Source organism: Mastigoproctus giganteus, chromosome 3, assembly GCF_048544385.1.
Source record: "Mastigoproctus giganteus isolate SK-2022 chromosome 3, ASM4854438v1, whole genome shotgun sequence".
NCBI lineage: Eukaryota > Metazoa > Arthropoda > Arachnida > Uropygi > Thelyphonidae > Mastigoproctus > Mastigoproctus giganteus.
In genome coordinates this window covers 215520763-215537813 of record NC_143577.1, presented here as the reverse complement: position 1 = coordinate 215537813, position 17051 = coordinate 215520763, and the positions used below count along the sequence as shown (strand labels likewise).

Sequence of the window (17051 nt, the reverse complement as noted above, 5' to 3'; positions counted from 1 at the left end):
CAAGCCAGTGGTGGCTTGTTTTTGTCCCACGTGTCATGCTTTGGGTGATATTCTGCTAGGATGCCCTGGGTCCAATCACCAGCTGTTATCATCCAATCATCCATGTGCCAGACACTCTGATGTCTACCACCTGCCTAAACATCATTGCTGACCAGATACACCCTTTCATGGCAATGGTGTTCCCCTCCGGCGGTATCGTCTTTCAGCAGGATAATGTGCCAGGTCACACCACCTGGATTGTTCGAGACCGGTTTGCGGAATACGAGGAAGACTTCCAGGTATTGCCTTGGCCTCCAAATTCTACCAGGCATCAATCCCATCGGGCATCTGTGGTTTGTGTTGGAACAGCAACTCTGATCTGCGGCAGCTCAACCACGGACCTTCCAGGAGTTAGAGGATCTGTTGGTTACATGTTGGTACCAGATACCACAAGACACATTTAGAAATCTTGTAGCGCCCATGCCTCGCCAGGTACAAACTGTTTTCGCTGCACGTGAGGAACCAACATCATATTGGGTAGGTGGTCATGATGTTTTGCCTCGTCAGTGTATATATGCTGTAGATTTTAAATATATCAGTATTAATTCATATCTAACCTTTAAGCACATCTTTAATTCAAGCTTAGGATTTTATAATTTACATCTAAGTCAGTCCACAAATTTCAGACGACTTTTTTAGTGCTTCAAAGGTCAACTTATACCACGGAATAAGATAATTTCCATTTTGTTAATCTTACAGTACTCGAGTTCACTCAACAAGGTGTGAAGATGCTTTCAGCTCTTAAAATTAATGCAAAAGTATCCATTTAATTCATCAGCTTGGTTATCAATAACTGTTCTGCATCCATTATGTTACAGTCCAGTCTGATTTTCTCTTTTCCTTTTACACGGAGTGTTACATGTATGTAAAACTCCATGCAAAAAGAGAGAAAATCAGATTGGAAAATTCTCCCCCTTTCTTTCTTTTCTTTTTTAGGCAGTGATTTCTCATACTCAACCTTTGCCAGGCTGTAGTACCATTACCACAGGCTGGTAATTATAACTAGTGATCATTTCCAGTGGTAATGATCACTGTTCTTTCAACTTGTGTGTTTTAAGTCCTGGATTCAAATTTAATTTAGACATCAGGAATTTTTTTCACACTGTGGTTGAGTTAGTTGGTCTCAAAATAGGCTTGCACAATTCCCTACCCTTGGAAACTTGAATTTTTTTTTATCCAGAAAAGCAATCAAAGTAACATAGAATTCACTGACTCTCCATAGCTTTAGCTGCTTGGCGCCTCCGTAGCCAGGTGCAGCAGTGCATAGCACACGCTTCTTGATTAGACCGAGGTTCGAGCCCGTGACCACCAAATATGGAGGATGTGGAAAGGTCAGGGAATGACCACCACATATCCCCGGAGCAATTATGGCCTTAGTTGCTAATGCTCCTAAAAACCAAACAACAACATATTATATGCTTCTGCATTTTTCATCATTTATAATAGTACCATGTTATTTTTTGTTCTGTTAAACTAGCCAGTTCCTTATTCATCCCCCCCCAGCATTCTTGATATATCTTAATGGGATATACAGTAAGCTATTTATGGGTGGCCATATGCTTGTATATTTTTCTATTTATGCTGCTAGTTTGCCATACCTTTCTCACTTCATTTTTTATCTGATGAGCATAACTATTTAAAAGTGATATTCCTGCATAAGATATAGAGTTACACTTATGCAAGCCTAAGACAAAGACTTTCACTGCTGACTTTTCCGAAAACATTTTTGACCCAGGATTGAAAACCGTGCGATTGAGTCAATCTGTATTGAAAGGGTAGAGACATTTTTGGGCTCTCTTCTCACTATGACTGAATTAATCAGCCTCCAATGAAGGTTGATCAACAAAAATATCTGGTTTTTATTCTGTCAGATTGGGAGAAAAAGTTATAAAAATAGGATGGTTTCCATCCAAGTGAATTAAAAATCTGAAGCAGCATATTTGAGCAAGGAAGCAGTAAATGAGCTAAGATGGATGACGCCGCCTCCCTAGCCAGGTGGGAAGGAGCAGCAGTGCATAGCACACGCTTCGTGATTAGACCGGGGTTCGAGCCCGTCACCACCAAATATGGAGGATGCGGAAAGGTCAGGGAATGACCACCGCATATCCCGGAGCAATATGGCCTTAGTTGCTAATGCTCCTAAAAACCAAATAACAAACAACAAACAACAAGATGCATGACAAAGCATCTAAGGCCATGGGGCATTTCTTTATTGTGTCTGTAAACTGAATGCTTTCTAGTTCACTCTTGAGTTGTAAATGTATACATTCAAATTAGTACTTTATATGCAAGGTACGAAAGAGAAATTTCATACAGTTTATTTTTCATGTTACAATTTCTAATACTAGTATGCAGACTTTTTTGTATTTAATTTCATGAAAAAAGCATTTGTGAATCAGGGACAAATAAATATAGTAACAATTAAAGAAATACATCACAATACTTTGAAAGTCTCAGAAAATTATAATGAAGATTTTATTTAAGACAAATATTTTAATATTTTTTATTGGAATCTTACTTTGGCATGTTCATTAACCCTGATTTATTATTATATTGTGAGAATTATTTGCAGGTAAATTCCTTCACTACAAATATGGATTTGCACACTTCTTTTCGTTCTGTATACATAACATTTTTTTTATGTATATAGAGTAAACTCCCATTATAACATTCCCACTTATAGCATTATTCTGCTTTCAGTGTACTATTCACTATATTTGCTATAGCACTCCCATTTAAATGCTTTCCCACTTACATTGCTTTTTTTAAGGTTTCAAGAAGGAATAAACTCAGACATAACCCTTTTTCTTCCTGATTTTTGGTTTTGTGAAAAGGAAGATAGAGGCTAAATTCTAGGAATTGTTAATCATGTAGTATACTTTTATTCACAGAAGTCATTCCAGGTCCAGGTAATATTTATTTCATATTTAACTTGTGCAAAACTCACGGGATAGAATTTTTCTCAGCGTGGCCCGTGCTTGTTAACAAGAGAGAATGCTTCTACTTAAGTAGAAAAGGTGCAAGAATATTTGCTGATTATTGCACTGTTGGGTGGGTCAGAAAATTGCTAGCTTGGGGGGGGGGATTCACAGACTAATAGATCAAGAGTAGTAACAGGCAGAGGTGAAAGTGATTATTGCATTGATTCTATTCAAATGAGCAGAAGCCTGGAAAGCGGGATGCTGGGGATTTCAAGGACTGCTGGGAATCATCATGGAAGAAGTAAATACATGGTCGTGATAGGATAACTAAGAGTAAGAACAGGTGCACGTACTTAACATGTACACCAATGCTAGGAATATAATAAATAAATTTGATGAATTTGGAGTGCTGCTGATAAAGACATCAAAGGCAGATCTTGTTGAGATATCAGGGATGTGGTGTCACACAGATATAAGGAATGCAGAATTGGAACTTGGGGAGTACAGTGTGTAAAGAAAGGCAACTGGGGTGGCTGAGGTCTATCCAGCTATATTAAAGGAGGCAGAAAATGAAGTAAGCAAACCCTTAGCCATAATTATGAGAGAATCCTTGGATTCAGGGGAGGTCCCCCATGGACTAGAGATGTACAAATGTATCCCCAATTCACAAAGAGGGATCAAAGGGTGACACAAATAATTACAACATGTTAATTTTACTACTGTTCCGGGGGAAAAAATAAAGTCACTGGTTAAAGTGACTTTATTTTTAAAATCACTGGACCCATGCTGTGTCCGAGCTATAACTGCAGTTATAGCTCAGACACAGCATCGGTTTGTTAAGGGGAAGTCTTCTCTGACCAATTTGATTGGATACTATGATGTGGTCACAAAGGAACTGGATGCAAAAAAATATTTTGATATCATATACTTGGATTTCAGGAAAACTTTTGATACCGTTGCGCCGACCGGGCTAGCCAGGTCGGTAAAGTGCCTACCTGGCAACCCAAAGGTCGCGGCTTTAAATCCCGCCTCGGGTTTGGATCAGAGTAGAAAATGCAAAAAATGAAAACACTTTGGGAGGTGCATTATGGCCACAGAAGCCGATGCGCCAACAACTAACAAAAAAAAAAAGATATCATTGCACATGGAAGACTACTGTATAATTTGGAGCAGTATGGCATTAAGGGCAAGTTGCTACAATGGATAAAAGGGTGGTTGAGTGGGAGAAGATAGAGAGTGGTAATCAATGGACACTGCTCGTGGACTAATGTTTTTAATGGAGTTCCCCAGTTTCGATGGTGGGTCCATTGTTGTTTTCTATATTTATCAGTGATAGTGATGAAGGTATATCAGGCTTAATGTCCAAGTTTGCAGACGATACGAAGGTTGGCAGGGTTGGTAATGACATTACGTTACTGCAACAGAATCTAGAAAAGTTTGGCAGATGGGCTGAGAGGTGGCATCTGAAGTTTAACATTGACAAATGTAAAGTACTGTATATGGATAGCAGTAACCCAGGAGTAACGTACCAGCTATGCAGTACTACCACTCAGGGTAGTGGAGAATGAAAAAGACCTGGGGGTAATTGTTCCAACAGATATGAAGTTTTCACAGTAGTGCAGATAGGCTGCCATGGGGTCTTGTCAGTGATATACAGGAACTTTGCTAGCAGGGATAAGGAGGTGATTATCCCTTTGCAATAGTCAGGTTACACCTTGAGTACTGCATACAGGTCTGGAGGTTCCTCATTTTAGGAAGGATGTAGAGCAGCTGGAACATGTACAGAGAAGGAAAACAAGATTGGTGAGGAAGGGGAACAGGGGGGTGCTCTTACCAAGAAAGACTTAAGTTCAGCAAATAGCAGCATCTGTAGACTAGGCACCTGCGAGGTGATCTGATTAAGGCATATAAGGCCATGAATGGGTTGAGCAAGCTCAATGGTTATGCATCACCATCATCATCAGCCATTTTCAATCCACTGCAGGATGAAGGCCTCTCCAGCAACTTTCCAGTTCCTTCTGTTTTGAGCACTGGCCATCCATTTACTACTCAAAAACTCATGAATTTCATCTATCCATCTCCGCCTTTGTCTTCCAGGTTTTCTTCTAGCTCCTCTTGGGTACCATTCTGTTATTTTCTTAGTCCATCTGTCATCATGTCTTCGAGCTATGTGTCCTGCCCAAGACCATTTTAGTTCTTTAGTTTTGATAAGAATGTCCTTTACTTGAGTTTGCTGCCTAATCCATGTGTTTCTCTTCTTATCTAACAGTCTGATTCCCAATATAATTCGTTCCATTCTTCGCTATGTAGTTCTTAGCTTCTCTTCCATTCTTTTGGTGAGTGCCCAAGTTCCACTTCCATAAGTCATGGTGGGGAGTATACATTGATTCATTATTTTACGTTTCAGACAAACTGGGATATTGCTCTTCAGTATGTGACTATATTTCCTGAATGCTATCCATCCAAAATTTATTCTTCTCTTGACTTCCAGCCATTTATCATTATTACAGCAAATAACTTGTCCCAGATAAGTATATGACTCCACCTTTTCAATTACTGCTCCTTCAATCATTATTTCCCTTTCCGTGGCATACTTGTTCATCATTACTTTTGTTTTAGCCATATTCATCTTGAGTCCAAAATCCTTACTAACTGTGCATAACTCATTAAGATTTTCCTCTAATTCTTTGGGATCGTGGCTTATGACCACAATGTCATCTGCAAATCGTAAATGGTTTAGGTACTCTCTGTTCACATTGACTCCTTTCTGCGACCAGTCTAATCTTCTGAAAGCTTCCTCAAGGGCAGCAGTAAACAGCTTCGGAGATATTGTGTCTCCTTGTCGAACTCCTTTCTCGATTTTAAATTTGCTACTGTCTTTGTCTAGTCTAATAAAGGATGTAGCACTCGCATATATTTTCTTCAAAATCATAATATATGGAGTATCTATGCCTTGTCTTTCCAGTGCCCGAAACATTGCCTTATGATGTATGGAGTCAAATGCCTTTTCATAATCCACAAATGCCAGGCATAATGGTGTTTTATATTCATTTGCTTTCTCCATTAGCTGTGATATTACGTGAAGGTGATCCGTAGTTGAGAATCCTGTCCTAAAGCCAGCTTGCTCTTTCGGTTGATTCTCATCAAGTATTCTTTCTAATCTGTTAGTAATGACACTTGTGAACAACTTGTAGACATGGGATAACAAGCTAATTGGTCTATAATTTCCAATTTCTGATTTATGATTGCATTATTCCACTGCTTAGGCATCACACCTTTTCTAATGCACTTTGTGAAGAGCCTTGCCAGTTTTTGTGTTATGTCTCTTCCTCCCAATTTTAACAACTCTACAGTAACTTCACCTTCCCCCGGGGCTTTCCGATTCTTCATTTTCTTCAATGCATGTTCTACCTCATCAGGAAGAATATTGGGTATGTCGTATATGTTGCTACTTTGCAATCCATGTTCCCCACTGCTGGTATCATTCCCTCGTTCCTTGTATAATTCTCTATAGTCTTCTTTATAGTCTTCTGCTATTTATTATATTATTATATATTATTCTTTATAGTCTTCTGCTATTTGAATTATGCCTTCTCTGCTGTTTATAAGTACACCATCGCTATTCTTCAGTTTCAGTATCATTTGTCTTTCTGTATTACTGCTCATGGCTGCTGATTTAAATCCTTTGTTTTCTCTTAATGCTTGTTCTACTTTTCTTGTGTTAAATCTCCTTATGTCCTCTCTCAGTCTCTTTCTAATGGCTTTGCATAACTCAGTATACTCAATTTTCTCCCTGTCAGTGTTTTTCTTGCTCTTCATTTGTCGTCTTCGGTTCATCATGACAAGTGTTTCTTGACTAATTTTTTCTTCTTTGGATTTCTGTTTCCCTATAGGTTTCTTGGGCTTTATCACTTTCAGAAAGTTGTAATATTCCTCGTCGATATCTTGGTCCTGAGCAGTCTGCAGAAGCTCAAACGTGTTCTTAAGTTCCAGTACATACTGCTTTTTCTCCTCCTCTGTTATTTCAAAGACCTTTGTATTATTTACTCGAGTCAGTTTTTTCCTTTCCTTTCCTACGTCTATATAAAGTGTACATCTTACCATTCTGTGATCACTTCCAACATTTACCTTATTCAGGACGGTAACATCATTCACAATATATCTTCTGTTAGTGAGGATGAAGTCGATTTCATTAGTTGTTAATCCATTTGGACTCTTCCATGTCCACTTTCTGTTCACCCTTTTCTTGAAAAAAGTGTTCATTACTGACAGTCCTTGAGATTCTGCAAATTCCACAAGTCTTTCACCTCTTTTATTTCTTTCACCAATTCCAAAATTTCCTATAGTTCCTCTTTCTGCGCTGTTTTGTCTTTTTCCAACCTTAGCATTGAAGTCTCCCATAATAATAGTGTAGTGGCTTTTCTGCTCATCTAGAAGACTCTCAATTTCAGTGTACATTTCTTCAACCTCTTCATCATCATGGCTCGATGTTGGTGCATAAATCATTATAATCTTTAGCCTGTACCTCTTAGAAATCTTGAGTATTAGTCTTGACACCCTTGGTGATGTACTTTTGAATTCCAAAATGTTGTTTTTAAAATCTTTATGGATCAGAAACCCAACTCCACCTTCACTCCTTTCACTGTTTCCATTGGTGTACAGCAGATTTCCACTTGATAAACTTAAGTGATTCATTTCTTCTTCTTGTTTCAGCCAAACCGATGATATTCCAATTCACATTTTCTAATTCCTTTTCCAGCTCTAATATCCTCTCTTCACCGATGAGTGATCGTATGTTATAACAGGCCAAGTTCAATTTCCGTGCATGGCACCTGGTCGTACCCAGAGATTCTTAGCACCCTCTGCTTCCACTCTGATCCTCTCGCTGCTGTAAGAAGGAGAGTGAAAGCTGCTGGGGACTGAGGGCCATTTGTATTGTTGTGCTCTCATTGTTGGAGGGTTTGGTCTTTTCCTCTTCACGCTGACCAGGCGTCTTGAAGAGAACCACTCTACACGTTCCTTGCCAACTAAGTGACGTAACAGGGCTTACCATCGAGAAGGTGTGCATGAGTGGATTTTAGGGAGGCAGGCCAACCGGACTTCTCCTAAATCTTCTGTAATAGAGAGATATTGGATCCATCAGTGTTTTAGGCTGAGTGTCTGATAACACACAGGATACCTGTTCCCCTCTAAGTTCCCCTCTAATGGTTATGCACTGGGGGTTAACATAAATTCAAATTGAGGAAAGGCGGTTGTAGAATTGATGTGCGGAATTTGCCTTTAGCCAGCAGGTGGTTGATTGCTGGAACAAATTTCCATCTGTCGTTGTGAAAGTTGATAGTTTAAATAAATTCAAGGAAGAACTGGACAAACATTTTGGAGCAAATGGATAGGTGAAATGGGAAATTTTTTTTTTTTGGCTGATGCTGTGTAAGCTTTGTTGCATCATATGCCTACTAATGCTAATACTAACTCAAACCTTTGAAGGTAAATTGGCCACTTTTTGTAACTAAATGTCTAGCTATTCATTGTTTCTTTCCATGCTCTCTCAGCTTTTATTTTATTTATTTATTTTTTTTAATTCAACATTATTTGTTCAGCTTTCCTCCGCTAGTACAATAATTAAATCTTTGTACAAAGGGTACTCGGAAAGTTTTGCAATATGACGCAACAATGAATCACAGGAAGCTGCTTGTTGCTGCATGTTGAGACATGTTCATACGTGCATAGTAGCCGCCGCGCCAAGTCGATGGGCTCAGTTATTTATTAGTAGTGAGAGTGTAAAGTGCTTGCGATGGCATCGTGGTCACGAAATGAGATAAGGACAGTTTTGCGGTATAATTTCGTGCGTGGTTTAACCATGGACCAGTGCTTAGAAGAAATGACTCTTGCACTAGATGATGATTGTCCACATCATACAACGATATTCAGGTGGTATAGAGAATTCCAAAGGGGAAATTTCACTCTGGAGGATTCGGAGAGGCCGGGAAGGCCACGAACGTCAGTTACGGAGGAAAACGTTACTGCTGTGAGGAAAATGCTTGACGAAAACAGGCGAGTGACCTACCAACAGATAGAGGATACTTTGGGCCTAAATGCACCAGCAATTCGTTCGATTCTGCAAGATCATTTGCACGTGAAGAAACTTTGTTCTCTCTGGGTGCCGCATCAACTGACTGAAGAGCACATGACACGACGTGTGACTTGGTGCCGGGAGATGTTAAAAAAGTTTGATAAGGGACAATCTCGGTATGTGAACAACATCGTGACAGGTGATGAGACTTGGCTGTACTATTACGATCTGCCGACCAAGGCTCAAAACAAAGTTTGGGTCTTTGATGATGACGACACACCTGTTATTGTCAGAAAATCCCGATCTGTAAAGAAGAAAATGGTAGCTGTATTTTTCAAATCGAGTGGAATTGTGGAACATGTCGTTTTGGACACGCAGAAGACAGTCACAGCTAAGTGGTATACTGAACAATGCCTGCCTAAAGTCATTGGATCTATGAAGAACCTGCGGCCAAAGTCAAGAATGAACACCTGGTACCTCCATCACAAAAATGCTCCAGCTAACCGCGCCAAAGCCCGCACCGAATATTTGACCACGACAGGACTGAAACTTCTCGAGCTCCCTGCGACTTTGCACTGTTCCCGCATGTGAAAATGAAGCTAAAAAGGAGGCGGTTTTCCAGTGATGAGGACCTTCTACGGGCTTGGGACAACGAGTGTGCTTTACTCCCTAGTGAAACTTGGCAGAACTGGTTTAAAGATTGGTTTCGGAGGATGGAGAGGTGTATTGAATGTAGAGGAAATTACTTTGAAAAAATTAAATAAACAAAGCTGTATTGCAAAACTTTCCTAGTACCCTTTGTATATGTGTTTTCAATATGTCATCAACTAAATTTCATTTGATGATGACATTATTATTATGTTAATATTACATTTATTACGATTATATAGTAACACTCAAGATGTTTATTTTAATAAAATATTTCAATCATTTTAAGCAAAAAAGGATGAAGTACCAAAAAAAGGAAAGTGTGGTACATTAAGTATGCTGGGTTTGCAACTTAATATAAACCACTACTTTATAAGCACTGTAAAAGTAAAAAATCTAAACAATCAATGTTAATTACAAAAATTTTAATAGAAAATGGCCTCTAAAAAGGGAGAGGGTACCTCCATGCTTATAGTTCTTCTTGGGGGATAACCCTTTTGAAACCACTATAACAAGAATTTATTGTCTGTTGTTATTTATTATTATTATTTATATAAAAAAAAACTTTAATGTCATGCGTGTGTGATTGAAAAAAACATTTTTTTTTCTCTTGTAGGAAACTAGAGGCATCCCAACAAAAAAACCACAACCAGACTACTTTTTGTAAAGGACCATTAGACTGTATGCAAAATCATTATGAACATTCTTGATGATTGCCAACTACCAATGAAATTCAGCTGTTTAGATATATTAAATAGACCAGATGGTAGCTGTGCTCATCACTGGCTTTATCATATACATACCGGAAATTTTTCTTTAAATGTTTCTGTTTTGCTTTTGTACCTTGCAACTGTTTGTATTGTTAAAAATATTTGTATTTCAGAGTACTGGGTCATCCGTCACATTAGAAAATTAGATGCCTGTAAATTCAATTTCACGTGGTGTATATAAGTCATTCATACAATATAATTACAGATATTTTATATCATTCAATGTCCTTTACATTATGTCCTTTGAAATACATAATAAACACTGCCAGAGTTTTTCTTGTGGTGATCTTTTTAAGTTTTATTGTATATCTAATTTCATTGTCAACTAAGACCCAAAATAACAACTATATCTTAATGTGAACCTAATTGGACTCAAATTTGGCATGCCTCCACTTCAAAGAAGAGTATTTCTTTAGAGGCCTTCTAAAGAATACGTGAATCAGATTAAAGAAAAAAAAAAATACACATTAGATCAGGTATGTGAAGACAGCTGATTGTATACATATCATATTTGTGCAAGAAAAGAAATTCTCTGTACGAAATGGAATTGCATTATAATAATGTAGTGAGATACTGGAAGCACAAGGAAGCAAGAAAATGTTAACTGGTCTACTGAAATGACTGCTAATGTACTAAAATTCAAAATTGAAACAAACTTACTTATTTCAAGGTTGATTTATGCTGCATTAGGAAAGAGTTACGCCAAAAGTTAGTTGTGTGAAGAATATTTTGATTACATAAGGCTTTCAGCTTTATACTCAAAATGGCTTTAGCCATTGTTTTACTATAGAAACAGAAATGCAACGCAGTAATGACCTCAAAGAAATGACAACTTTGAATTGTGCAAGTCAGTTTCCTTTCATTCACATCATTAATTAAATAACTTTCATGTGAGAGACTAAACCAACGATAATTTGGTTTTTTGTAAGCACTTTTCTGGCACAGCACAATGATTTCCCCAGAGTTGGCGGGTTAACTTTATTACAGAAAAGTATTTATTTATTCTGCCATACCATACCATACCATACCATACCATACCATGTTTGATGAATTTTATATATCTGATATGACAACTGAGGAATTATAAACATTCAGTGTACATTCCACATACAGTTGAAGCTCTATATAACAACCCCATGGGGGAATGAGAAAAACTCATTGTATCGATCATTCATAAAATCAGCAAAAAAACAAGTAAAAGCTTGAAAATTTAATGTAATGCTACTAATACAATATAGTATAATCTTATTTATAATATGTACTACAGTATTAAACAAGAAAGTTATGATTGTAAATTTTGCATTGATTGCAGAGCACAGTATGGTTACAATCGTAAATTTCACTACTTAGGCATACCTAACAAGAGAATTGTTTCATACTTTAAAATAATCTGGCAAAACATGCTGTTTCAATGGTAGAGCATGTTTTAAAAGAGAATTATGAAGGTGCACAATAGCAGTTGTTTCACTTTCGTAGTTAGGCTGTGCTTGAAAAAAATCGACGTACAAGTTCTAATCCTTGATGAGCATCTTTCACTGAAACTTGTTCAACCACAGTAGGTTCCTCATCTTCATCTACAAATTTCAGAAGATTCCATTACGTCTACAATAAGTTCCTTTTCATTCATGCATATCCTGAAACATTCAATGTCCGCATCCACTTCTGCGTAATCTGTAAAGCTTAAGTTTTCCTGTAAGTTTAGGTGATGATGCACATGCTGAAATATTTCTTCCCTATTATCAGACTGTTCTTCGCAATTAATAGAGGAAGAAGTATGTGAAACTTCACACATTATATCATTCAGGGCCGTAAATCCAGCATGTTTGAAGCAGTTGGCAATTACTTTTCCATTAACTTCATCCCATGCTGAAATACATTGCCTGCAGGAAGTCGATTTCGCATTGTTGCTTTCAAGACATAACACGATTTTGTTTAATAGCATTCTTCGGTATTTTTCCTAAAGCGATTTTCCTTCCATTCATTTGTAGTATCAATGTCCATGACGAGTCTTAAATTTCTGGAACCATCCATCTGAACTTTTAAATTCTTCAATATCTATTTGATGTGCAAACAATTCAGCCTTAGCTTTTAAAAGATTACCACTACAGGAACGTTTTCTGCAAGCTTCGAATGCTTCACCTTTCGTGCTCAAATCCTATCCAGTGCAGCAGATTTCTCCAAACTTTCAATCTTTTTGCGATCTTTCAGAATAATGAACAAAGTACTCTTAGGAATACTGAACTGTTTGGCAATGTTAGTCTTAGAATGCACACCATTATCTACAGTTTGCAAAATCTTAATTTTATCCACTTTCTTGGAACCATACCAATAAACATACACTCTAACTATGTAATGAACTTCTAGCTGATGCTCATTTGATTACTGCACTGCGAAAAAAGTGTGGAAAATCTTAATAAATGATTTCTCACGGTCAGGCTGAAATTACTTCAGTATATTTGAAGTGTTCTGTCGTTTTTAAACACGAATATTGTAATAAAAAAGTGAAAATTCAGATTAAGAGGTAGAAATTTATGGTCACTATAGAGAAATCCTTTTATTTTCAAGGTCATTGTACTGAAAGTAAAATAGCATTAGGTTAATAAGAAATTGGCCTGGATCAACCACATAGGATGTTATAATGTGTTAGGAGATTAAAAAGAGGGTCACTATAAAAGCTTTGACTGTATTTGGATACCCTAAACCAAAGTTTGGCAACCACAGATTGCCAAACCTTGATAATACAGGCACATGTAATAGTAATATAGTATTTGCCATATAGTGCAAGGAAGCCACAGGTTTTTGCTGCACAGGCAAAAATAAAAAAATAAAAAAAACACTAAATAGATAAGAACATACATACTATATGCTTCCCTCCTCATACAAGTCCAACGGTCAACTATCCAATTCAATAATCAACTGCGAGGGTAACTTGTTCCAGCAATCCACAACTCGCTAGCTAAAAGAAAATCTAATCTAAATCTCAAACCCTGTAATTTGAATTTATGGTAGCCCCCTAGCTCTGGAATTCTTTATAACAGTGAGAATTCCACACCTTCATTTTACTAATCCCTTTCAAATCCTTGTAAACCTCAATCAGGTCACCTCTGAGGTGCCTGGTTGCAAGCTCTGTAGCCCACATACTCAGTCTTTCCTCCTACGGTTGTCCTTTTGACAATCTCACCATTCGAGTTGCCCATCTTTGGCCTTTTCAAGAAGCTGAATGTCTTTTTTCAGATGAAGTCTCCATATTTGAACACAGTATTCCAAATGTGGTCTTAAAATTTAATTATATTTTGAAGGAACTGTTCTTGAGGCCCGTGAGAACCCATGCCACGACCTTCAGAATTTTATGTTTTTCACCAACTAGAAAAAAGGTTGGTTCCTCCTATTCTGATGAAACGTTGCAATGCCTTGCATTCGGTCATTCCTTTCTTCTCTTTATTATTATGATCTCTTTCTTCTCATAATGGGTTTTTTCCCATCCTGCAATGGGTACTGGTACCAGGTGCGTAGTGTGGTTGTTATGTCCAGTTATTATAATTGGTCGCAGAACTCTCCGACTACCTACACATCGGGTAGGTAGGTAGTTGGAATAAGGCTTTCTGGAGTTCCCCGTAGGTCTTCTCTGAGAGGCCTGCTGGTGCTAGGTTCTTATGGAGGCTGTTTGGCACCATGCCAGTGGTTGACACGGTGATTGGGATGGTCATTACTTGTTCCATATTCTACATTTCTTTGACTTCCTGTGTTAGGTCTGTGTACTTTGTGATCTTGTAGATTTGCTGGTGTTGGGCACCTCTATTTGATCAGATAGGTAGCCATTTCCTCCTTGTCAATGAGGTTTATGTCTAGTCTGTCACACAGGATCATCTTTTCTGTTATTATGGTGCTGTCCCAGTATAGTTTGTGAGTAGGGATCTCTATGGCCTGGGGTTATTATTGTTATTATCATACTTTGTCTCCTTTATGGGGTTTTATTATCTTTCTATACATTAAAATAGTTTTCCTCCTAGTGATATTTATTTGAGCCAATGGGAGAAGAGGACAGTGCAATTAAGTCACAACAAATGCACAAGTAAATACAGTTGTGCTCCCGTATCCGCTGATTCAGTTACCCTCGGTTAACACGTACTACTCGCATGTCCAATACGATGCTTCCCTTTATTTTTTACAATGTCACATATGGTTTGGTCACCAATATATTATAATGGTTCTTTAGAGATTTAAAGGGATGCACAGTTTTCAAACTTTTGAATAATTTCAAGTTTTTGTTTAATTTGAAAGCACAACTCTTGCATTTGCCTATCATTTTCGCGATTTCTAAACAAAAAATAGTTACTATAAAAAAAAAATTCCGACATCTCTGACATAAATAACGAAACAAAATATATCCTTTTGCGGTGCGACGTAACACAACAATCGATGTGATGCAGGCGCCTCCGTAGCCAGGTGGGAAGGAGCAGCAGTGCGTAGCACACACTTCTTAATTAGACCGGGGTTCGAGCCCGTCACCACCAAATATGGAAGATGCGGAAAGGTCAGGAAATGACCACCGCATATCCTGGAGCAATATGGCCTTAGTTGCTAATGCTTCTAAAAACCAAATAACAAACAAACAACAACGATATGATGCACTAAATCAAACAACATTTGGTCTCTCTTTTTTTTCTCCTTTTTTTTTTGTTTTGAGCAGTAGGTGTGAAGACAGCAGGAGTTGCAAAATAATAGGTACACTAATCTCCCAATGACAACTTATAAAGCCTGTTCTTGTCACTCATTTACAACTTGCAAAATATCTGTTTATGCCAATTCTAGTTATTACTTGAATTTTACGATTTCTGGTTGTTTTTTTTTAATTTGGAGTCTTGAAGTGTCCCGGTTAAAAACCAATCCTGGTAAATCGAGAGTCTGCTGTACTTTATTATTACTGTATTTAATGTTGGTAATGTCTTACTGTGTGTTTAATTTATCAATTAAACTTTATTATACGTGTGTACAAGAAAACAACGTTATATATGGGGTCAGCAGGTGTTTGCTTATATCCGCAGTTTCAGCCATCCACAGTTGGTTTGGAACGTATCCCCCGTGGATACGGAAGTCTTACTGTAATTACATAGGTAATTTCCTAATTGAATTTCGATCAGTGCATTATAATATTATTATACAAATAATAACATTATACAATACAAAACTATACAAATATTTACAAAACATTAAACTATTAACAATCATACCACTACATTGGTAAATGTTACATGGTTACTGGGCAGACACTTGCTGTTGACAATGTAGAGTGCGTACGTGGGATGCATGCCAATGTTCGTCGCATTGAAAGACAACTGCCTTCATAACATTCTATTATAATATTAGCTGATCAAGGGACCTGATATAGTTTGTATATTTGTAAACAGTTTAGTATTTTTTAAATATTTGTATAGTTTGTAAATATTTTAATCCTGCTCTTTTGGATGTAACAGTATTCCTCATGCATTATGGAACCCGAAGCAAAAGGCCTTTTCCTAAGTGACCTATGTAAACGCAGGTAAATAGTTACACAGTGATATTTATTCCGCCTTGAGAATGCTGCATGGTGGGGGTAGCTAATGGGAGAAGAGGAGATGCAGGTTACGTGGTACAAGTTGATGGGGTAATTTCATCACTACAAATGCATAGGTAAATAATTACATAGGTCATTTCCTGATTAGATATCAATCAGTGCATTTCGACAGGTATGTCTTTTACATAAAAAAGATTTGACTTACTCCATATACCTCTACGTTTTACATAGAATGTAGAGCATCAGCAAGCAAAGTGAGCAGAGGGCAAAGCCCCCTAGTTATTATATTAGTTTATTAATCTATAGGATTCACCCCTGGACAGCCACAGGCTAGGAGGGTGATACATACATATCTAGGCTCGAGCTACCACATGCACAAGGGATTGCAGTACCTGTTGGCCCAGCTACTGAAATATTCACATGAATCTTATTTGCAAAATCTTATCTACAACAACAGCTTATATTCTTAGTATCTCTAACTTTTTACTAATAGAAACAAGTTTCCATTTAACTGAAATGGAAAGAAGTTTTGGATGGAGTGCTAGCAGGATCAGCCTGATGATTTAAGATACATTTTACAGTAGTCTGTCGATATGGACAGCGTCAGACTTGAGCGAGACCTGCTCTCATGATATCAATAGCGCTGGTTTGTGTAGATTTTAATATTTCCAAAATTCATGATGTTTCTGTGAGAATTTTAGTGCTGATTCTAAAAATACCAACTGTTTTTACCTATCATGTGTAGCTTTTTTTACAAACAGTAAGAATTGTTTTCTTAAGATACACATTCCGAGTATATCTAAGAAATATGCATATTTCTTAGATATCAACTATATACATGTAAAGGAAGTACAGGAACTCCCAGACTTACGGAAATTCAACTTTACATAAGTTTTTGCCCGCCGGTGCAAATGTAAAAAAATCGTGGAAATGTATTTTGCATCCTGTAGGAATAAATGGAGGTATCGTGAAAATATCGTAATGTGAACTCAATTAACACATTGAGGTTTGTTTTATTTTTATTTATTTTTTTTAATTTTTTTTTT

The 17051-nt window shown here is 37.4% G+C and overlaps 2 protein-coding genes across 4 annotated transcripts in view; one reads left to right on the top strand and one right to left on the bottom strand.

Moving 5' to 3' along the window:
• Positions 1-10637, top strand: part of Pp4-19C (protein phosphatase 19C) — a 135382-nt gene extending 124745 nt beyond the window's left edge. For all 3 annotated transcript variants that reach the window (XM_090370864.1, XM_090370866.1, XM_090370865.1), the window contains one exon: positions 10298-10637. In XM_090370864.1, coding sequence (XP_090226990.1) covers positions 10298-10348 — 51 coding nt within the window. In that variant the 3' untranslated portion in view covers positions 10349-10637. The remainder of the gene's footprint in view (positions 1-10297) is intronic.
• LOC150088699 (NAD-dependent protein deacylase Sirt4-like) overlaps positions 1-17051 on the bottom strand; it is an 84724-nt gene that overhangs the window by 11859 nt on the left and 55814 nt on the right. The gene's annotated exons all lie outside the window — the stretch shown is intronic.